This window comes from Pithys albifrons, chromosome 22, assembly GCF_047495875.1.
Source record: "Pithys albifrons albifrons isolate INPA30051 chromosome 22, PitAlb_v1, whole genome shotgun sequence".
NCBI classification, from domain to species: Eukaryota; Metazoa; Chordata; class Aves; order Passeriformes; family Thamnophilidae; genus Pithys; species Pithys albifrons.
In genome coordinates this window covers 4,467,181-4,491,351 of record NC_092479.1, presented here as the reverse complement: position 1 = coordinate 4,491,351, position 24,171 = coordinate 4,467,181, and the positions used below count along the sequence as shown (strand labels likewise).

At 47.6% G+C, this 24,171-nt stretch overlaps 1 protein-coding gene across 8 annotated transcripts in view; it reads left to right on the top strand.

Annotated features, from left to right (window-relative positions):
* CAMTA1 (calmodulin binding transcription activator 1) overlaps positions 1–24,171 on the top strand; it is a 231,532-nt gene that overhangs the window by 41,402 nt on the left and 165,959 nt on the right. For all 8 annotated transcript variants that reach the window (XM_071575905.1, XM_071575906.1, XM_071575910.1 and 5 more), the window contains one exon: positions 20,736–20,803. In XM_071575905.1, the coding sequence (XP_071432006.1) occupies positions 20,736–20,803 (68 nt within the window). The remainder of the gene's footprint in view (positions 1–20,735; positions 20,804–24,171) is intronic.

Below are 24,171 nucleotides of genomic sequence, written 5' to 3'. Positions count from 1 at the left end.
TTTTCCTGGAGGTTTTTTTGGAGTTGTACCTGTGTTCTGATAGGTGTTACAGGGCTTCTGCTGCTCCAGCGAGGGAGAGCCAAGCAGAACCATGTGTTTGCCAAGGAAACCACAAAGCAGCAGCACCAGGTTTGGTTCCTGCACACCAAAGGGGAGTTCTGCTCTTCTGTAGCCACTTAGCTTGTTTATGATTTAATTTCATTTAATTTGTCAAAAAAGGCATTTGTGGCTCCAGGACACACATATGTCTGGGAAAGTACCTGGCCAAAGTTAAAAATGATCAAGGAGTGGAGCACACTGTGAATGTAGATAAAAACCACCTGGGGGCAAGCACAGGCACCTGTGCCCACTGTGGGGCAGGACCCAGAGCTGTTTGCCCCTTCAGATGCGTTTTCTGCCCCAGATTAAGATCAGGATTTTTTTAAGGCTGAAAGCACAGCAAGTCCTGGACGATGGAGAGTGCTGCTGAAGGATTTACCTGTTTCCCATCAGCCCATGCTGTGAGGAGGGAAATGCCATTCAGGGCAGCCGGAGGCCGAGAGACTCCTCCAGGTGCTCCATAAACACCAGTGGAAAGCCAGCTACACTGATACATAGCTTTGCCTGGGTAAATAAAGTGTTCTGATTTCCAGGCCTGTGTTTTAAGTTGTTGAGCTCTAATTATGTAAGTGCCAGCGTTATAAATAGCGGGTGCAGCTGGCAAGCCCCAGCCCCAGCACGCCAAGGCACTGGTACTCGTTAGCAAAACCGGGAGGATGGTTCTCATCAGTGTTTTGGCTTCTCCCTTCGTGCTCCATGCTCTCCCCACCTTGGCTCACAGGGGCTGGTCCCCATGGCCAGGCTTGCCATCCTTGCTGGCACAGGGGCCAGCTCGGAGGCAGAAGCCTCCTGCAGCACCTGGATTTGTACCCGGTCCGTGCATCAGCCAGGCTGTGTGCAAAAGGCAAAGAGAAGAAAACTATTGGTAAAATAACAAATTTACTTCAACCAAAACAGTTCACTCCTGCAGCATCATTACACTTCAGGGGGTGGTGCTGCATCACAGGCATGTGGAAAATGGTGTCACACGGGATGTCCCAGCAGCATCTGCAGCAAAGGATTCACTGTTCTCCGCAAGATGACTGGGGAAAGGTTTGCATCCATCCGTGGGGAAACAGCTGCTCCATCACTGTGCACTGGAGGAACAAGTTGGGTTTACAGCATAGTAACTTAAATGCTGAATTTTCTGAGTTGCAGTTGTTCTAGTTAATTTTTTTTCTTTAAATTTTGCTGTTTAACTTTTTTTCCTCTTTGACCAAAATTCTAGTACCCCTAATGGGTCATGGGTACACCAAGATGCTGAGACAGTGCTAGGGGTTGAGGAGAGCAGAGCTGGGGCCACGTGTGGGGGGAGACAGAGGTGAAGGTGTTTGCCTTCCCTGTAGGAGCAGGTTCAAAGGTGTCACCAAAATAATAAAAGTGTTACGAATGCAATCACGTATGCGTTACCCACTTGGGTGTGTTAAAGGTGGCTCCTCCCTGTGCAAAGCCAATCCATTCTGAATTCATCCCCTGGGATTTGGCGTTAAAACATGTTCGCTGCCAGCTGACAGAAGAGTCAAGCTCGGATTTATTACACTGGCACCTGCAGTAAAAAATGACAGATGATGAGAATGTATTTAATTATCATTCAGCGCCACATCTCTGCCTGCTCCGGTCGCGGGGCTGCAGCTGTTGGCACACGCTTTAGTTTAAAGTCAATGTGCTTATCTGGAGAGGGGCCTGGAGGGAGCGGGGAGGGAGAGCCGGGAGCTCCTCCGGGGCCAGGCTGAGCAAACGCGGAGCTCGCCACGCAACTCCCCCGCGGTGCCCCATCGGCTGCCTCTCCCGCAGGGAACAATTCCCCGCAGACCCGGGCAGTGTCCCTGCCTCGCCAGCCCCTGCCGTGTGGGGCCCCCGCTGGCAGCGATCCCGCGTCCCAAAGGCAGCTGCGGTTTGCAGCAAGGTCAGGGGGACACGCCGGGACTGCAGCAGCGGCGGGGACGCTCCTTCCCAAACCGCGGCTCCTCCGGCGTTCACGTGTGTGCTGGGCTGCCCTGCGGTGTGTGTCGTGTGTGCCCTTTCATGTGCATGCACGCACGTAGGTGTGTGCATACGCATAGGTACACGCATGCACACATACACACATGCACACATACATGCACACGCATACGTGCACGCACACATGCAAACACACGTATGTGCACAATGCTCACATCCACACGCATACACACACGTGCAAACACACATGTACACACACACACGCATACATACACACACATGCAAACACACACACACTCGTGCATTCTTGGTGTGCGGGAGTTTGTCCGGGTGCTGCATCCTCATCCCCACCAGCCGTCAGTGAGCACAGATGAGGATGCCGGGGGAGCAGGACGAGCTCCTTGTCCTCGGTTTCCTGCGGTGTCCCTGGCAGTAATTCCAGGGGTGAGCTGGGCTGCTCCTGGCTCCTGAGGGATGAGGATTTGGGGTTGCTGCAGAGGGGTGTCCTCCTTGCCTCCCTGCTTTGGAAGAGGAAAATTTGCTGTTGGGATTTCATTATCACTTCTTTGTTGCCTCTGCTCACCAAACCCTGCAGGGAAAAAGGAGTTTGGGGAGGATTAAAATACCTGATTCCTGCTTGTTACTGAGTCCTTTGGACTTGAGCTTAGCAGCTTTGCACTGCATGGAGGAAACAGCAGCCCATGAGCAGAGGTGGTCAAAAGAATTGACCAAAAATGGCAGAAAAATTTGGGTTTTTGCAAAGCTTAAGAGGAAAACCAAAGAATTTCGATCTTGCCAAAATGCCCTTGACATTGGAGCTTTTCTTTTAATAATGATTAAAACAAATACTAAGTTGAGAGCAAAAACTAGAAGCAGTCTGGAAACCAGGGGTTTTCCTCTGCCCTGTCAGAGAATGTCCTCACTGTTGTGTGCAGAACAGGGAGATGTTTGCTTTGTGACGACACTTTTGACAGGAGCGTCTTGGACACCAAAAGTCACTTGTTTTGGTGGATGTGGCAGTTTCCCTCAGGGTTTTGGCTGCAGGAGCTCTCCCTTAACCACACCAAACCCCACATTTGGAAGTGGAGTGATCAGCTGGGGATATTCTGGAGCGGGTGGTGAAATGAGGCAGTTTTTAGTATTCATGAAAAATGCTTGTGACAGCCTTACCCCAAGTAATGAGCAGCCACCTGCAGTTCAGAGCAGTGCTTGATAATGCCGTAATTAGACTGGAGATGCAAAAAAGCTCATTAAAATTAAATAACATATTTGTCACTGTTTTAAGAGGTGCAGATTACCTCGAACCATGCTGGTCTGTTGACCTTGAGTATTTTGGCATAGTCCTTGCTTTTGAGCTCATGGAAATCACGTTGAGCATCCCATGGTCAGTTTTGTGGTGGGGATTTTGGCGCAGGGTTGCAGGTGCTCACCTGCCCCCATCGCATTATTTGGCACCTCACCAAATGGGGCTGTCCTCCCAGCACCAGGACACAGTGTGGTGGGACACAGGCTACCAAAGGCATAGGTCTCTACCTCTTCAGTTTTTGTTGAAGTACAATAAAATGTGTTTTAAGTCTCCTTCCTCCCTCCTGCCTGAAAAGGAATGTGAAAAGCCATGATGGCATCTATTAACAAGACTGTAATTTTGCAAAATTAATTTTTAATGACTAATTTGTTGTGTTTTCAGATGTTTTCTGCAATACCTATTGTTTAAAGCCCTTTTTATTTCTCTACATGTCACCACAGAGGAGATGGGTGTTGTGTCAGGATCTCCAGCTGGGGCATCCTCTGCTGGCTTGGCTCTGCCCTTGGGAGGGCTGCATCTGCTGAGGAAAGGTGTCTCTGAAGAAAGGCAGAGGTCAGCCTTTACAGAAGGGATTTCCCTTTCTCCTTCCCCAAAATGGTGCTGCTGCCAAACAGAACAGACTGTTGTGGCCACGCACTGCAACTTCCCCTCCAGAGACCCTGGCCGGCCAGGGCTTCTCTTGCTTTTATGGACAGAGAAGGGAATTAAAAACAAAAAGTGGGGTTTTCCTCCTCCTCCTCAGTCATTGTGAATAATGACACCTACGTGTCTTGGAATGGGAGTGTTTACAGACGCTCCCTATTTTTGGCATGTGGGATTTTCCCTCTGTTGCATTCAGGTTGCAAGCAGGACCAAAGGCACTGTGGCATCTCAGCCTGATGCCTGGATCACCATTGGTTTATTTGGGAATTGAGGGAGAGAGGGGGGAAAGCAAGTGCCCCTGAGCACCTGAGGATGGAGCATCCCTGTGGGATCATATCCCTTTGGTGTTTGCAGCAGAGGAGTTCGTAGCACAACTTCTGCTGCCTTACAGAGAAACTTCTTTTTTAGATAATGCCTTTTTTCCCTGCTTAAGCATGATCTTGGGAAGGGCTCAGGATCGGGTGATGGCAGCTTGTGCTGCCTTGCAGCCGGGCACACTGCTTGGCTTTTCTTGCTGCCTGTCATGTCAGTGTTTTCTGTTATATTCCTGGCACCAAATGGGAATTTTCTCAGAGCTTGTTCTGACTAATGTTGATGAAAGGGCAGAAATTCATTATTAGAGAGAAATAGCTGGTGCTAGACTGGGTTCCCAGGTGGATGAGTGAATACGAGGAAATGTCTGTAGTGAAATTTCTTCTGCACAGCCTCGCCCGTGGCCGCCCCCGCTCTGGCTGCGTGGGCTGAGCTGTGAGAGCTGCACGGCCCCAGGGGTTGAGAACAGTGTTCCTTGTGCAGCTGCCCAGGTCTGTGCCAAGGATCTCCCTACTGCCCAGGCACTGGCAGCTCTTCTGGGCAGAGGTGGCTGCATGGGGTTCCTAAAAGCAATGCAAAAGCCTGTGATGGGCAGACAGAGCCTAAATTTAAAAAAAAATCAAGGTGTTTTCACAGGCTCAGGTTGAGATTGGACCATTCTGCCTTCTTCTCTTGGCTGGATAACTGATTATTGGCAGAGTAATCCTTGTTCTTCATCCAAGCTGGGATGGATGGGAGAGAAGGGAGCTGTGAATGAGCAGTTCCGTCATCAGTAAGTGTTTCCAGATAACACAGAATGTGCAATTCCCATTGCACTTGGAGCAGCATGAAGAGCTGTGGCTTGGGCTCCTGGTCAGATCCACATGGTTCCTTTAGGCAAGTTTCAGGCACCTTCAGAGGAAAAGAACCCCAAAAAACATTTGGCTTTTGTGTATGCTGTGTATCTGCTGGCAGAGTAAATCCTGGGTAAGCATCCTCAGTTTGCTGCCTCCTGTAATGGAGCAGCTTTTGGAGTTTGGAGCTACAATTTGTATTCAAATGAAGGTCATTTGAAAGGTGTAACACAGTAAACAGCCATTATTTCATTTTGATAGTGGTACTAAAATTATAGTGTTGGTTGAATTATTTTAGTATAGGACCATTACCATCTCCCTAAAACACTTAGAGGGGTTTTATATCAGTGCTGCAGTCCTGAAATTAGAGGAAAATTAAAAATCACACGACTATGGTAGGAAAGTAATTTATTTGCGAGGATGTCTTCGTTTTATCATGGAGTCTCTTTCCCTTCTGCTCTGCCTAAAGAGAGATGTGCTCCCAACACCCAGACCGGCTCTAAGGGCTCATCTTGCTGAACCAGGAAGGCGTCAGCTTCCCATGAGTCAGAGCTGCCATGAGCCACCCCTAAAATTTAATTTGTAATTCTTTTTTGATTTTCAGTAAAAGCAGGTGCTGTGGTATTGCCTGACCCAACATTGTCAGTGTGTTATATTTCAAACATACTTGTGTAGGGGAGAAGATACACACTTAAAATCTCTATGCACTTACTTTCTTCTAGGAATACATGTAATAAAAGTTTGAGTTAATAGAGTGGCAGTGATTTCCCTTGTTGAGGTGGCCAGGTGAGGGTGCCTGGATGGAGCCTGGCAATTACGGCTGCTGTTGGATGGAAGGGGGGGACGTGCAGGAGCCAGAGCTGGCGGACGTGAACGAAATCTTAATTGGGAAATTCCCGACGATTATTGCAGCTGCCTTCATTAACATTTTCACACTCGGCTGGTAACAAATGAGGAGAAGGGCTGTCTGTGCCACTGGATTTATAGTGCTCTGAGCCTGCTCTGTACCTCAGATGAGCAGTCTGCACCCTCAGCTGGAGGTGCCCACCTTTGAGCAGAAAGGATTGCAGGTTTTTTATGGAGCGGTGTTCTGTGGGGATTTCTGTGAAAGTCTTTACTGGCAAGGAGCTGGTTCTCAGTAAAAGGAAGGAATAATGTTCAAACAGAATTCCCTTTGGCTTATAATTCCTCCAAGAATTCAAGATGTGAAATTTCTGATTTCTAACTGCATCTCTGGCAAAGTTTAGGTTGGATTTGGATCTGGTTTTTGTGGAGTTTTTGATCTGTTATTGTTCCAGGGTTTTTTAGTTGCATGAGGAGGATGCCAAGTGTGTATCTACTGTGAAAGAGCATAAACTTCTAAACCGTGGACATTGAGCTGCTTTAACAGTACCAAAGCTGACATAAATGATGCCCTGGCCATGAAAGGTGTTGGCTATGGAAGGACACCACATCATGTTGCAGATCAAGGACATGCCTCATGTCGCTTCCCCAACCTCACCAGCCCTGGCTTGCTCCTGCTCACTTTGGTGCTGGAGCACTCCATGCCAGCAGCATGAAAACACATATTCATAATGAAATCATGAGGTGCTCACACACCAGGTGACATTGGAATTGATGGTCCCATCCTTGGGTGAAGTCTGTTCTCGCAGAGCAGCTTCTCGGGAGCTCCTTCAAATGAAGGGGAAAACCTCAGCTGTATTAGGATGCCCCCGGAGATGAGCGTAGCAACCTGTTCCATATTTATTACGGGCAACAATTTGACTAAGGGAGAATTTAGATTAATAACATTCAGCCCAGAGAAGTAATTTCCTTTGAGAAAGCGATTTACATGCACTCTGCCAAAAAGAGCCGTCACCGCGCGCTCTCCCCGTGTCAGCTCCAATAATGAAGTTGGAAATAACATGGGAGGTTAATAGGTCCTACTTATCTCCTTAGCGTGGCAAAGGAAGATTTACAGTGTGGAGCCTGGTTTGCATATTCCCGGTGGAATTGGAAAGGTTTTTCCCAGCCGAGATTGATGAGACATTGCAGGGTGTCTGCTCAGCTGAGGCTGTAAACCTTCATCCCAGGGACAAGCTTGTGCCAGAGGGAGCCTCCTTTCCTGGGTCACTGGCCAGGGACTGACTGAGATGCCTGAGTCACCATTCCAGTGATGATTATTTTTATCCATCTGTATTTCCTCTGAGCCTGGAAATTCCTGCAGATGTGGCTGCTATGCCATGTTAACATCCAGATTGAAGCCCAGTGGGTTTTCCCCGGGAGCTGCCCATGGCATGCCAATGGGAAGGTCATCTGGAGATATGGTGGAAGGCAGCGCTGTGGAGGGTGGTGGAGGACACCTGTGTTGCCCCTTGGGCCACTGCCTGTGTGATGCCATCCTCTGGGCATATATTGGGGTATGTTGTGTCCTGCCCTTGCCCCAGGGAGGGTGGTCTGCACACTGGTCCATGGGACTGGGAGCTACTGGAATGTGCTGGTGCGTTAGCCGGGACGTACTCCCCTACGTGGAGCCTGTGATGACCTTACACCACAGGGGAGGATGCTGCTGCCTTGGCTTTCTGTGAGTGGCCCCTTCCCCCTTGTCTGGCTGGCCCAGGGACGGCAGCGGCGGGCACGGGAGGCAGCGGGCGCCAGAGCTCTGTCACTTCACATTACTTGTATGAAATCCCGCAGGACCCGTGGCACGGTATGGGCTATGGCAGGAGCTGTTTCCCTGCTAACAGCTGAGGTGAGTGGACTCAGAGTAAGGAAAATTCCCAAATGCTGCTGCTGCTTTCCTCTCCCTCCACTGGCTTTTGGGAATGAGCTCTGTGACTGCTTCCCTCTCCCAGCAGGATTGTGTTTGGCTCAACTCGCAGGCTGTTGGGCTCTTCCAAACTGAGAGTGAAACAAACTTTTAAAAATAAACCAAAATTCATTCCCTCTGGATAATGTGAAGTCACACTGTGCCCAAAACCTGCTTAGGAGAGGGACTCTGAGAATGAGAGAATTGTTAATAAATGTTCTGTCTGCACAAACTTTAAAATATTCATTTCACTTGGTTATATCACATTACTGAGCAAGTGCAAGAAGAATGAACTTTCTGAACAGCTTAAGGTACAATTCAGTAATAACCTGAGCTATTTAATGAATGAAATATTTAACATAATTTGCATACATTAAGTGGTGGGATGACCTTTTTCTACTTCTGTGTATTCCTTGTATATCTGGAACAGCGCAAGCTTTCCTCCTCACCACTCCTCATGGTGGGTACTGAGGAAATGGCATTTTTCCTCTCCATTTTGAGCCAAATAAGTGGGCACCACACCAGCTGAAGACAAAGGCATGCACAGGCACTGCGATTCCTGCTCTTGATGCTCCCAGTCCCACAAAACACGATTGGTTGTATTTTTCTTTCCTTTTTTTATTTTTAAATAATATTTTAAGTGCACACAAGAAGCTGGAAGATCTCCGCATGCTGTAAGTTCCTCTTGGCAGCACAATGCTCAGGGCCTTGGAGCTTCTCTCTTCCAAAATACTCCCAGGTTGCTCCAAGCAGAGCTCAGACTGGCACAAAGCCCATTCCTGGGATGGGGCTGCTGGGCTCTCCCTTGAGGCACACTGATGCCTGGATGCTGTCCCTGCTGGCACCTCTGGGATCCTCTGCTGGGCATCAAGGGTTGTGGCTGGGCTGCCTTCAGGGGTGCTGAGCCTGCCCATGGTGTCTGGGAGGGCAGCATGGCTGAGCTAGAGCTGCTGTTGGATGGTTGCAAGGTGAATCAGGGCCAAGTAAGGCAGTGAAAACCCCAGGAAAGGGAAATAAGGGGAAAACCTTGGTGCTTTTCCCCATAGAAACAAAGAGAGCCATAACAGGTGGGTGACCAACATGTCGTTCTCAGCTGGTTGCTCTCAGAGGAGGTAGCTTCTAATTTCAGTAGGCCCAAAAATGGCAGTTCATAATCCAAACCGTGTCTGGGCTAGGTTCTCAATTATGCCCAATTAACATGGGATTTCATTAGTGCTCCCTAACTTAAGTGCACTTTAATTCATTAAACTCTTCTACTCTGTAAGTGGTTGCCCTTCAGGAGACTATGAAGTGAAATGCAGTGCCCCAAGGAATGTGTGTGTAACTATGTGTATATTGATCTGTAGAAATATAGATATGTCTCTGTCTTGTGGGTGGGGCTGTGGTAGTGGCCCAGAGCTGGAGCCCTGGGGAGTGGGCTAGGTCTTGGGCTGATTGGTGTGGCTCATGGTGATGAAGGCATGTCTGAGGTGCCCATGGTTCTGTGCCCTGATGCCCTCGCTTACCCTGTGGTGATGCCATTAGTGACCTTTGCAGGCTGCCTAAATAATGCATCTTGCTCTTCCAATCCCCATTACTTTGCATTTTTTCCCAGTCATGCACTCTGTGTCATGTCAATCATTTGCCCAGTTCGCAGTTTGTTTGGGGCTCTAGGCTGTTTTTCCACCTTTTCTGAGCCTCACTTGGAAACACCTTCTGTCACGTTCAAGTGGCACCTTCTCAGTGCTTTCTTCCAGGTCCTTGGTAAATATGAAGCAACAAAAGAAATACAAAGGGAGTTCGACCAGGATGCCCCATCTGGCTGGGCCTGCAGAGCTCCTGGATGTCAAAACTGCCTCTCCAGAATTTTAAAGGCTTAAAACCAGAGAAGAGCAGGGTGATTCTGAAATACATTCCTTTCTTTGATCAGCAAGCTTTAGATTTTTTAAAGGAGTGTGTTTTTAAATTAATATGAAATGAGCCCACTCCAGGGAATGTGAAGCACAGCCTGGGACAAGTGCTCACAGTCCCCTCTCAGTGACTGGATTTGGGCTGCCTGAGAAGAGGGAGGGCTGTTTTCATCCTGCTGTTAATGTGCCTTGACAGACCGTTAAAGTCAATATTACCCCAAAAACGTCCTGCTTTCATAACAGGCAATTTTGTTGGTGTTGAAAATGCTTTGTTTGATTTCAGAAGCCATTCATTACAGGATCAGGGCTTCAAATTGGAACCAATTAGGTATAAGATCTGCTTTTAAAAAGCTTTTTCCAAACAACAAGAGCTTGAAGGTTAAAACGAGGTGAACAGGGAGCCTGTGCTGGGGCGGCTCCACCATGGCATTGGGTCCTGCGGGGCCGCATCCTCCTCGCTGAGGCCATGTCCTGGTGGGAGCGGGTCGCTGCAGCCACGCTGCATGTGTTGGCTCGCCCCCTTTTCTATATTTAGTAAGAAATGCATCAGCATCCCTTTTCTTCCCTGAATTCCCTCTGGGATGGAGCTGGTAAATAGCTGTCGCACTAAAAATAACACCTGCAGCAGCCGCGTTCCCTTCTCTGGCTGAGCACAGAGCCAAAGGGCTCCCGCCCCGGGAGCAGATGCTGGGATTTATGATTATTTAAAAGAAAAAGCAAAAATCAACCACTTAGAAATGTAAAGAACATGAAACTGCCTGTGATACTTAATCTTTGGAAAGTGACATCCATGGTCTCCACTGGCTCCTCTCTGTGAGAAAGGATGTGGCAGCCCCAGCACAGCCTGTGCCGATGTTCCATGTTGCCGACAGCCCAGAGGTGACCGGAGTGACATGACATTGGCCCTGTCTTTACACCAGCCTTCTGGTCCACCTGTTTCTGAGGAGAAATGCAGGGAATCCTGGGCAGTTTACTGCCCTGGCACTGCTCACAATGGGAAACTGCTTTCACACAAATAATGTCTTTTTTCTGGTCATTTTTTTTCTGCTTGTCCTTTTTGTCTTATATGTTTTCTGGAAAGTGAGTAATGACTAAACTCTTAGAAGTCTGAAAATAGCTTGCAAAGAATTTACAGTTCCCTGATGCTGCTCTGGTTTTATGGTTGTTTCCTTTCTGTGCCAACACACAACAACAACAATGCACAATTTCAGGTCCAGAGGTGCAGTTTCCACAGCTGGGAGCCAGCTGGTGACCACCAAACCCCTCTGGGGACAGACTTGCTGTCCTCCCCGGGCCAGTGGCCTGGCTAATTGTCATGGCCAGATCTTTACCTGGGGCAGAAATATTTCCCCTTTTGTGCCCCCACAGAAGGGAGGATGGTTTGATGGTAGCTGTGAGCATCATGAGTTCACTGGAGCCAATCAGCACTCAGGAGCTGCCTCCAGGAACTTGACTTGTTGTTCCCATTTTAGTGAAGAATCCATCAACGTACCAGGGAAGAGATTAGGAGGGGAAAAGCTCCAAACCGAAAAACCTCTCCAAAACCAACCAACCCACCCAGCAGCATGGGCCAAGAGCTGAGGATTGGAGCTGAGTTCAGTATTCATTTTTCATGGGTTTTTTTGTTCTTTCTAAACCTGCAGGAACAGTTAAAAAGAGGGGGAAGAACTGAATGAGCCATGAAGGCTTAGAAGAAGGAAGGAGAGCTTGGCACCAGGGTAGCAGCACAAATGGCTGAGGTGGGCCTGGGACAGAACCCACTTTCTGAGGTGTCAGTGCATCTCCTGTAGTACCATGCAGGGAGCTCTGCCTTTCTGCTAATGCCTCTGTGGCTTGTGAATTATGAGCAATTAGTTATATAAATGTCTGAATGACATTCTTTCTGGACTCTTGTACTTGTTTACTTCTGTCTTTGATATTGGTCCTTCTTTCATTTAGATTTTTATTTCAGTGGAGCAGCATGAGATTAGGGACTCCTGCAGAGGTCAGCATTGGGTGGTGCATGCTTAGGAAGGACAGCTGGAAGGTGTGAGCCTCCTGTAGGCTGTGGTTCGTTTTGCATCTTGAATACTTAAAAAACCCTTGTGAATTCTGTCAGCACTGCATGGGTTCATTCCAAACACTGTTCCTGTGCTTTCATCAGCCATGCTTGGGTACAGTGGTACAGGTGCTGTGGAGCCCAAGGCTCAATCAGTACAATTTTCTCTGCTCACAAATGCAAAACATGAACAATTCTTGCAAGAATGGTGATAATGAGTAGCATTGGTCATTTTTTTTAAGACAAAAATGTTGTTTGCACAATGACATGGTGCACTTATGTTGTACTGACAGAGCTGGGAGGTCCTTCAATGTAAACAATGGAAAGGGAATCATTCCAAGTGCAGCAGCTCCTCTGTTCAGGTGGACTTTCAGAAAGAGAAATCATTGTGCTTGGGCTGGAGGGGGATAGGTGGAACATGAAAGCAGCAGCATCCAGGACTCCCTTTTCACACTGGCTGAGATGTAGGACTGAGGTTGTGGCAGGACAGCACAGCGTTGAGCAAGCCAGTGAAACGTCCCAGTCCCTGCTATTCCCAGATTCCCCTGTTATTGCCAGATTTCTGGGCTTTGTGGCTCTTAATCTGACCAGAAGCATCATCCAAATGCGGCTTTTATCATGATTGAATATGTATCTTTAGAAGAATTTTAGTTCCGTTTGGAATAAGAAAATGCTATAAATCAGCAACAGAATCTTTTAACATTTACAGTTTTAAATGAATTCCTGGTGAGAGTCTCTTAAGCCAGATTTATATCTGACTCTGCATTGAGCTGTCGTTATGTGGGACTAAAAAACTCTGACAGAATTAGGCATAATGCAAAAACATGCTGAAAAGACAGTTCTGCAGGCCTGTGGAACATTATTATGTCAGAGCATATGTGTTTGAGTAATATGGAAAAAAGGGGCAATTTCTGTGGATATTTCCCTTTTAATGACCCTTGCACAGTTCTTTGGACAGGTTTGGTGCTGTGTCCATGTGAGAGAAGGCTAATGGAGCAGGTACTGGTGCTGTCACTTTACTGACATTGGGTATAGTGACCCCATTGCCCATTTTGGGACTGGTGTCCCCATGGTGGGATAGACAAGCTGGGCTGTGGGAAGGGTGCAGCATGGGCAGGTTCACACAGGATCTGCTCTGTCCTGCCATGATGTGGTTGGGCTTTGCCGGTCAGAGAAGAGCTGCAGAAAATTCCATGTTCCTCTTGGTTTCTGTGGGAGTTGAGAGCAGGGCAGTGTCTTCAACAACATGTGCCCACTCTGGAGCAGAGGAACGCTCTTCAGCGTCTTCAAACTGCATGGCTGTTTGAATTGTGTCAAATAATTCAGACTTTTACTGTTATGCTGTAATTAATCCGCCATAAACACATGGATCTTAGTGCACTGATTTTCTTTTTTTCATCCCACTGCATATTTGACTCTTCTGGCTGTGAAGGACAAGTGAATTGAACCAACAGTGCCAGCAGGACGCCACTGCTCATGGTTCTTTAAACCACAGGGTTTAGTCCAAGGTCATTTAAAAGAAAAAAAAATCACACCATGACCGGTGGGTGTTTTCCAGTAACTCAAGATTTGTTATTTGTTATTGCTCTGTTTTACTCACCGTCCCTCAGTGTGGGGCCTAAATGGAAGATAAAATCCATCCTAATCCCATTAGGCAGGGGCTGACTTTTCTCTTCCTTGTGACTAACGGTGCTTCCAAGCAGTTTAGGACAGCCACAGCTGCAGGGGTTGTGCCCAATTACGGTCTTGCTGTTATAAAGACTCATCACATGTCTCACTTTGCTCTTGTCCATGTGTTTGTCAGGTGAAGTGACTGAGCAGAACTCGTTCAGCTCTGGTGCCTGTCAGTCATTTCTTGTGCTCTAGATTGGGTTTTTCCCCTCCTTTTCTTGTGTTTTAGAGAAAATTATTTCTTGTCTGAATCCAGGTTTTTCATACCAGGTTTAGCCTTGAAAATAAAGTATTTAAGCTGTCTGCTTGCTACTTTTATTTTTTTCGCTTTGGGTTTTTTTCCCTTGTGTTCTCCCACCCCTTTCCATAAGTTTTCTTTGTGACTGTGTCCAAGCCTGTTTGCAGCTGTTTTTTTCTTGTGCCAAGTCTGCTGTGGATTTCACCCCTCTGCTCCTCTAACCCCAGGAGTTTGGCCAAGCTGCCCTGGCACTGGAACCCAAGGGCAACCCTCCCAATGGCAGGGGGTGCATGTGGCCCCAGCAGTGCTGCAGAACACCATCCGAGTCAGATGACTCGATCAGCCATTGCAGCTCAGGATTCCCGAAATGTCACCCTATAATATCTAATTAAGGTTGCAGTTTGAAGACATCATGTACTTTAATTGAAAACTGCATAGTAATCTATTCCATTTTTTCCTGTTAAATTAATAGCGTGGACCTTTAGCAGATGGTTGGCGAGATGCCGTTATTAATGAAAACATCTCCCCTCCTGCAATCTGCTGTGTGGGGAACCAAGGCGAGTGTCTCCCCAATCACAGGCATTTCCCACTCAGCAGCTTTACTCTCCCATGGCACTGGTCAGCACTCCCAGGGCTGTCCTCATGCCTTTTCCTGTGTGCTCAGCCAGGCTGGCTGGGTGAAGGGATGGCAGCAGCGAACAGGCTCCGGGCCATCTCTTGCTCCTTGCAAACCAAGGGGGATCAACACTTTGGGCCCCAAAGAGGTGTTTTTTTCATCCATTAGAGTCACAGACAAGGGATCTGGCTTAAGCTATTCTGTGGTATTTTCACAGGCATGAATGAGTGCCTCCACACTTGGCAGGAAATTTATGGTACGCATTGAAGAATCAAATCCATGCCAGTCCGGCCTGACACGTGGTCTGGCTGGACTTGAAATGTGCAGCCCTGGGAAACCTCTGACCCTCAGCCCCAGCTTGTGCCACTGATGCTGGTTATCAGCAAAAACAGGGTGATGAGTTTTTCCCCTTCTCAGCCTCAGTGTGGTCAGACCAATGTTTCTGCCTTGGGAGGTTGCAGTCAGGTAATGCTTCGAGACCAAGTCCTGCCTGCAATGATGTGTTGCTGTTTTAGACTGAATGACTGGACAAACGCAATGGGATTAGGGTTTTCTTTCTAGTGATTTTGAACAAGGTGGTGAGAGCCCACTATGTGTGGTTGTTTGGAGCAGTTTGTAGTTGTGATATTCAAAATATTAATGGCTTTGAGAGTGGGAACGGATAGAAAATGAAAATGACTCAATCCCAGTTGAGAAGATGCTCCACAGTCAACACGAATTTTTCTTTTCATTTCAGAGCAGAAGAACGATAAGGAAGTGATGGGCTGGAATTTGTCTATAGCAGTGAGGATGTGATGAATTCCTAAGAGAATAAATGTGCTTGCTTAAGAGATTGCAGCTTTATTAGCTCTGTGGTATAAATCCAGGGATGTGTACAAACCCTCCTGTTTTCTCCTAACACATGCATAGATTTTAGGCTTATTAATTTGGGTGTATATAATTCATAGAAAGTAATAACTTGAAATTCAGACTCTTTTTTATTTTTTAATGGATGACATGTTGCTTTGAGACCAGATAGTGGCCAGAGCTGCCTCGCCCAGGGAATCCTGCAATCCTACTCTGTTCCAGTTTCTCTTTTTCTTATGAGAGGTCAGATGGGAATTGCTGATACTTTATGACCCTGCAAGATGACCTGGAGAGGGTCGAGCTGGGAAGAGGAACCCAATGCTCAGTTTGTGGCTTTAGGGAGCCCACTGATTGTGAATATCTTTTTCTTCCAAAAAATGTGTATGTTCACTGCAAGTCCTTCATCTCAGAGCAGAGTTTGCAGCTTTCCTGTCTGCGTGATGGGTTATGGGTGTCTTCTGACACTGCTGGATCCCTGCCTGCCCTGTTGGTCTGTTCTACACCTCACAGCAATGTCCTCTCCAGCTCCCATGCACAAAGATGAGCAGCTCTGCAGCAGCTGCTGGGCAGCACCCAGCTCCTCCTCCCACACCACCAGCTGTGGCACTGCCGTTCTCCTCACCACCGCGGCTGGGAGATGGTGGGTGAGATCAGGTCACCCATGTGCTGCAGCTCTGGGCCGTTACGTGCTGTCATTAAATATTGAAGTGTCTGAGGAGCTGCAGTCACGTAGCGTCGGGCGGGGAGCGTATGCTGGCTCTGCCACTGCCACCTCCAGCCCTGGCCCCAGCAGGGTGCCCAAGCCAGTAATGCCAACAGCTTGTTCCACCACTCACACTGTGTGAGGCTGAACAGGGCTGTGCTGGCACAGGGCTGTGGGGACAACAGGAACATCCTTGGTGGCAGTTGCCTGGATCACTGGAGCTGTGTGTGTGCTGTCTCACACAGCTCACTGGGCTTCCCAGCCGGTGGCTCCCTGGTGTGTTTGGACTAATAAACTAAACAAACAGGGAAATGCAAAATAAAAATAAATGTGCACTTGGATAAAATGCTTTCAGCCTGAGCAACAAAGTCTAGATTAGACCACTGAATTATCTGACTGAGTTCAGGATAAAATATAACTCTCATGATTTGAATGTTAAATTATCTCCTTTCTTTATGGGGTGTTTTCGTGAGCTGGTGAATCAAACCTGTTCTCCTCACCAATGTCTTGTGAGTGTTGGGCCTGGCATGCTTGGAAGTGGAGCTGGATCTGCACAGCTTTCAATGGTTCACTCTTTCCCAGCAATGCTCGCTCAGTTTATGCTGTAATTAATTCTAAAGCTGGTACAGAGAGGATGTGGGGCCAGGTAGGATATCTTGGCCCAGGGGCTGCTGCCCATAGTGCCCATAGTCCCCTGCCCATGGAAGATGTGCTTGGGTGGCCATGGGGGGACTCAGTGGTGAGTTGAGTGTTTGTGGAAGTACGTGTGTCCTGTGATTTCCATCGCTTGCTGTGCAGTCACAGAGGAGCCAGGACCAGCTGGGGTTTCAGAGCTGGCTCTGTCTCGTCTGACCTTGCTGGTGCCATGCTGCCTTTTGTTTGTAATCTCGGGCAAGAAGCAATGGGAAAAGGGTTTGATAGGAGACAAAAGCAAACAATAGCCTTGCTCCAAAGATACGATGAATGGGATGTAATTGGATTTTTTGGTGAGGACATTGATTTGACCCTGTAAGACACAGAAAGAATCATTAGGGGAATTAATGCGCATTAAAATGCAGGGTTTTATCAGAGGTCTTTTATTGTGCCCATAGTTTTGTTTTTAATTATTTAATGACTTTGTGTCTTCTAGTGATAAATCTATTTCCTTACCCTTTTTTCAAAGGGAAAAAGGGTGTTGGTATGACAGAGGGGTGCTTGCCCCACACAGCTGTTGAGCCCTGGCCCTGCCTCAGCAGCCCTGGCCCTGCCTCAGCAGCCCTGCTGGTGCCCTGCTGTGCTGACAGGGACCCGCTGGACGGAGTTGTCTCCTGCAAACCTCTGATCCACCACCAGCACTGGGTGAGCACTTTCCTCTGCAGAGCTAACTCAAGGTTGTAGAGTTACAGAAAGCAGAACATGTAACGAGCGGGGCTTAAGGAAAGTTTGATCTCTGGCAGCAGAGAAGCACATCCTTCTTCCCCAGCACATCCTCCTTCCTCAGCATGTCCTCCTTCCCCAGCACATCCTCCTTCCCCAGCACATCCTGCAGCCCTGGTCCTTTGCATCCCCTCCTGGGCCTTCCCCATCCCAGGCATCTCTTGCTGCCGAGCATCTCTGCTTTGTGGGTCTGGGACTCACAGCTCTCCCATCTGTTTCCTTTGGAATCCCAGCATTTCACTAGTAGCAGCAGCGTAGGGTTCACCCCAGAGCCCAGAACGTGCCTTTCCCTTGGAATGCCCCTTTTTGCCTGGCTTTGTGTATATGTGCAAATGTTCACGAACATGGCTAAGCATTCCCAAGTCATCTATTCCTTGCTATTCTGCTCCAGTTGGAGGTGGCAAATGAGAGATTGTTCTCAGTGCTGGTGTGGTGACAGGAATGGGCACGTGGGTGGCACTGCAAACAGGTGGTTCTGTTCGTGTCCCACCTGTATGGGGTGGCGCTTGGCCTGACACCAGACTGTGTTCGGGCTCCCCCTCTGCCGATGGCTGTGCACACTGGACTGAGGAGTCTGCAGCACAGCCAAGCACAGTGACTGCTCCTCACTAGTGATGCCAAGATATCCCAGTGCAGGATGGGGAGCTCCGGCTGACAGGGTTGCAGGCAGGCATGGACAGGGTGAGTGGATGGTGCAGGGGTTTTGGGGGGCCCCATTTGCATGCCAGTCGTTGTAATTCTGAGTTCTCAGAGCACAGAAGGCAGCATGGAGGCCTCGCTGTCTCTCTGCTGTACGTGTTAATTTATAGCGCTGCCATGAGCGAGATTCTCCTTGCTATCCAAGGTATTTCCCCTGGAGGAGGGAAATCGGGCTGTAATACATTATTAAGCGGAAAGCCTGGGGGAGCTGCTATCTTAGTTGATGTGGATTCTTCTTTTATCCTGTGGGAAGAATTGAATTGTACATCTGGAAGTGTCAGAAGATCCAGCTTGTAGTCTGGTTGGAGCTGCAGCTCTCCATAGTATCACAGCCAGGGCAGGAGCTGTCTGGACATTCTGGTGACACTGTGCATGTGTTCCAGTGAGTCACCTGCATGTCTGTGGCACCAACCAGTAGCTTGATCTTTGCTCTGCCCTAATGTGCTGAACAGGCCAGGCCAGCAGTGTGGAAACCCGTGTTCTGCTGCACACGGGAGTGTCTCGTTGCTACGGCTCCTCCCGTTGGTGACGGTTTGGGATGAGCATTTCACGCATGCTGGGCACGGGCCAGCAGGAAGGAGCAGAGTGAATGAGCTGTGGGTAAGGCTCAGTTCCTTTACTTGAAATACTTTGTGTTTCCATGCCATAGCAATGTGTTTGTTCAGTCACAAAAGTTAAAAATGGTTTCATTGTCCTTACAGCAATTGATTCTTAGTAGGAATAGGCAAAATCCCATGCTGATCTAAATGCCCCAAACTGCTCTGGAGTTGAAGGGGTTTATTTCTGTAAATGCCTGCTGGCCCCATGATGGAGAGGATGTGCAGGGAGCTCCTGTGTGTTCCTTGGTATCTCCAGAGCTCATCTTGCTGTGCAGCGTGAGGTGACACTGCATTGTAAAGTAGGGAGCTGAGCTGAGGACATAACGTGGGACGAGTTGAAAATAAAGTTCTGCTGATCACAGCACATTTGGTAGAATTACTGTACTGGCTGAAAAAATCCAGAGGTCTTCTTTCATGTCTTCTGAAGAATTTTAGTTGCAGAGTTCTTTGGTGTTTTTAGCCTGCTGGGAATCTGGGGTCGGACCTTTTTGGCCATGCAGCATCCAAATTTCAGCTCTAGCATCTGATTCAGCTGCAGCTGCTGTGAAAGTGCGAGACTTGGTGTGTTCTCTGGGAAAGTTGTGTTGACTGTGGAGGTTTGTGCAGGGGTTACTTTGATATTGAATTTTATGCAGCAATTACCCAGAAATTAAAAAGAGGAGTTTTTTGTAGCTTTGTGTCACTTCTCCATAATCTGCTTCTGTGAGGATCCTTTAAACCTGCTGAGAGGGGCTTGGGAAACAAGGGGTGCAGTGCTGGATTCTGGGGGAATTTATTTGCAGTGTAAACATGTTGGTCAGGAGTCATTAATATGACATTCACACAGCTCTAATAAAGTACATAACACGGAGATCTGGCACTGCCGCAATGCCCAGAGGACATTAAGTATGAGTCTTAAAACCAAGAGTATTGGAAACAAGATATTTTTACGTCTCGTTTGGGAGTAATATAATTGCATTTTGTGGCTCTAGCAGATGCTTGGGCCAGCTGGTTGGAGAGCATTGTGGGGGTTTTTAGCTTTGGTACTATAAGCGACAGCCCTTATATAGAGCTAGCTAAAAAAATAATAAAAACTCCATTCCTGGTGGAAAGCCCCAGTGCTGGCGTGTGTGCTGCCATCAGGATGTGCAGCCTGGGGATGCTTCTGCTGCAGTGGCTCTGGAGATGACACTGCATGTGGTTTGGGGGTCTGATTTGAGGCATTTGAACATTGAAGGCAGCTTCACTGACCTCACTTGTGTGGATTTTGCATTCAGGTCCCTCTGAGAGGACTAGGAGGCAATTTTTGGAAGAGAACATCAAAAAACTATGTTCTTCTGAGTATATTGGGGGGCTTGTTTTCAGTGCAGCCCGGGGGTCCATGGCCATCTCTAGATGTTGGGGCATTGCTAGTGTGGTGGCAGTGGCCATCATGGTTAGTAACTGTCACTCTTCCTGCATCTCCCCTGGTACAGCTCTCCCGCTCTCTCCCAGGGCTGCTGCTGATGCTGGGTCTGTCTGCAGTGTGGCTGCCCCACGACCGCGCCGGGTTTGTGCCCAGGAGATGAATGAGCAGCCGTCCCGCATTCCTCAGGCCTGTTTACAGGCACTGTCGTGAATTACCTCGCCAGCACCGATAATTTCCTGCAAACAAATCGGTTCTGATCTGGAAGTAATCGCCCGTATCATTCCTGCAAGTGGGAGCGATGACTTATGTTGATGTCACCCGCTGGCTTTTTATGGCAACGATTAATAATTCAGTAATTCTCTCTGCAGTGATGCTGTTCTATTTTTAAATATTTAATTTAGCTTCCCGTGTCCGTGTTGTTGCTACCCTCCCCTTTGCCTTCTGACGTCACGCCAGGCTCGCGGCGATGCTGTGGTCACCACAGTTACCAGCAAATTCTCTGCGCTGGAAAATGTTAATGCCTTTCCTCATTTACATCTCTTCATTGCCCTGTTTAAGCCTGGCCCTGGTGGTGTGGATGTGAACGTTGACTGAGCACGCTGTGTCAGTCAAAGCCTGATTTCAGCTGCAGCCTGGCCCGGAGTGGGTGGCTTTGTGTCTCTGTTATAAAACTTTCTAGTTCCCAGCACAGCCATGCAAGTAACTCTGTTTTCTTTCTGCGTTTCTCTTTCAGGAAATTGCAGCTTATTTAATAACGTTTGAAAAGCATGAAGAGTGGCTAACAACCTCCCCCAAAACCAGGTAACGTTCTCCTGCTCAGCACATTGACTCTCTCGCGCTGATGACTTGACTCACTGATCAATGCCTTGACCACCAAGTGGAAACTCCCAGTCATGCTTGATGGCTTGTGACACCAAACTCTCATTAATTGCCTTAATGAGCATTTTATTGAATGAAATCAGATTGATTAAAAATGGAACAGCTGCAATCGTGGCAGGTTAAAGTTTTAACCCAATTGCTCAGGATTTAATTGTATCCCTTCAGATGAGCAGATCTGAAGCCTCTGAGCGAGGTCACAGGCTGTTTATCTTGACAGAACTCCCTTGCCTCCAACTTTAAATAAATAAAAAAGCACCAGCCCCACTGTGTGCTCCCTGTTCACATGCAGGCACAGGGATTGTTTGAGTTCCAGTGTTTCCCTTGCTGGGGTTAAGTGGTTGATGGTGAGGAGATCCCAAAAAGCATTAACAGACATGTTTGCAGTTTATTATTCAGTAAATGTTATGTCTTCCTCATGCTGCCATAAATGTTTAACTCCTCGCTCCCCTGGTAACCCAGACATGGAGTTTTGGCTGCGGATTTGGCTGCGTTCAAGCTCCATGCATCTCACTAACACAGAGAACAACTCCTGCTTTCTGGTGTTGCTGGGCTTTTCCTGTTTGTCTTTTTCCCAATCCACTCCTTTCCTGTTGCAGAGAGCAGGACCATTGGAGGGAGCCTGCTGGGACCCTGGTGAGAGAAAAGCCTATTTTAGTATCCTATATCCTAGTGCCATCCATTGCAGATGCTGCTGCCTCAGGCGCCCAGGGCAGCACACTCCAGGTTTGGCATCGCCTGCTGCTACCATGAGCAGGGGCAGAGGTCACAGTGGGACACAAGGAGCAGTGTCACCCTAACAAGTAGCACAGATTGATTGCAGGTGTTCCACAGCACCCAGCCGAGGAGAGGACGGACGTGGAGGCCTTCTCTGCACCTCTGCAGTGCAGCTGCAGGCACAGAGGACCTGCTTTCCATGGAATATGGGGAAAAAAGAGCTGTGTCATTTTAGTTTTGTGGGGTTTTTCCCCCCAGAATATTCTGTATATTTTTGTGACATCCCTAAGTAATGTGTTTGCTTGTCATATTAAAACCTGTCTGTAGCACTTGGGAAGGAGGTGTGGGAAACCCAATTGCTTTTTCAATGTTTCTCCAAGATCTGGAGCTGCCGTGGTGGTGGAAGGGTCCTGGATGGACCTTTCCTGCTGGTGGCAGCTGCAAGGCTTTCCTTGCCTGCAGAACAGCAGGTAATTTGGTTAATATTAGAGAAGTTTTATTTCTGGGCTGGTAATTCCAGTTTCAGAATAAATGCAAAACAATTTCTGGCTGAACCTTTGCCGAGAAACCTGTTAAAAGGTCATAAAACACATTCACTAGTCTGACTAGATGGTGTCATTAAAGATATAAGTGTTTTTGTAGCAGCATCTTATGATTTTAAGGGAGTGCATGAAAATAATTTTCTGATGAACATTCTCATACCTTCCTTCTGTGTGTTTACACTTGGAAAAAATAATGTCCCAGGAGAAGGCGAGTTGTGACGGGAGTTCAAGGACCTTCTGAAGTTGTTGAGTTAGTTTTCTTTTTTTTTAATATAAAAATTAATTGGAAGAGTTAAATGCTGAGTTGCTGCAATCAGGGCTTTCAGTATTACAGAATTAATGACATCGATTCAGCACTGAACTGGAACGCTCCCCATTCTTTGTTTGCTGCTCTGGGTGGCACTAATTTCATCTCAGAAAATTAATAAAAATTAATTATACCTCTGACAGGTATGGAGTTTCCTAATACAATGATGTATAGTGTGCTCTGAGGATGCTCTGTTGGATAGATGGCCACAGGGGCTCCGAGTGCAGCTGGACGATGCCCGCAGGAGCTGGTACCGCCAGAGCCGTCAGCAGAGGGTGGATATTGATGACGAGGTGTTGGTACTGTCTGGTTCACCCACCAGCAAAGGAGCCACTGTGGGGGGTCAGGCCAGACTGGGCTGTGATGCCTCACAGGTCACTTGAGCTGAGGCAGAGGGTGGCAACAAGGGACAAGCTGGTTTGGAGCCAAGCCTGCTGTTCTGAATGTTTTCATATCCATCCCAAACAGAAGTGCCCATGTTTACAGCACTGTTGGGTATTGCTTTAGTCATGGAGATGGAGGAGGAGCCTTCTTATGATGCCATTGTAATGGCATTGGAGGAGCTATGAGAAAGCTTTGAAAGATCTCTAAAATCACTTTTCTATGAAACTTCTTCTTGAATGACTCAAATTGATCAAATACACTGATATAAATGTGCTGGAGTATTATTACAATAGTCTTTTGAGCACTTCAGTTGATCAACATAAATTAACGAGTACACCTTGCAGCATCGACCTTGACGTTCCCTTAGAACAGTGTTTGGTTCCTTGATGATGTGCTGGGTGATCCGCAGCGGGTGTTCCATCAGTGGGGTGGGGGGAACAGTTCTGCTAATGCAGCAGGGCCAAGTGTCTGACATTTCCAAGTTTAAATGTGAATCATGACATTAAAAAAAAATTACTTGACATTTGTATATCAAGTAGAAATTAATTGTTATTTACTTTGGAATTTCAATGACAAAGTCTACTTCCTGAGTCCAGAAACATTCTACTGGAGGAGAGTACTTTGCTTCTCTGTTTCCAGGTGCCTTCTGTCATTAGCATTTGTACAGTATTGTAAAAATACACTTGAGCAATCCGAGGTGGCTTCACCTGTATTTCACAAGTGAGCCTCAGGCAACGGAAAAGCCTTGGCTGAGCCCAGAAGCTGCAAGGTCGGTTTTCTACCTGGGAATAGAGTTCCGATGTGTTCCTGCCCCTTCCTGTATTTTGTCTTGGAAAGGACACAGGATTGGTGGGGAGATTGAGCCTGCTCCACAGTGAGAGCAAGATGAGTGCAGTCACTGGAACCTCCTCTCCTCCTGTCCTGCTGCCTATCACCCAGGGAGCACAGCCTGCACCTCACTTGTCTGTCAGTCCAGCTGAATCCATATTCTATCTGGGATATCTTTATCAGTGACATCTTAAAGAAAAGTTGGGATCTTGCAGTATATTAATTCTGTATTAAATAATTAATAGTAAAATTAATTGAATTATTCAGTTTTCAGGTAAAAAATAGGGTAATAAATATTCATAACTTATATTACTAAAGGAATTTCCATTTCCTATGTCGTTAAAGTGAGACTAGCTAAGGTTGGGTTTAAATGAAGATTGAAAACAATTGTGCTTTGGAATGAATTCACTGCATTAGGCCATTACCTTGCAAACCGGCTCTCCGGTGTGCTCTGTGTGGGAGCCATCCTGCTGCTTGGGGTGGATGCTGCCGTCAGGATGTTTTAGCCCTTGGGA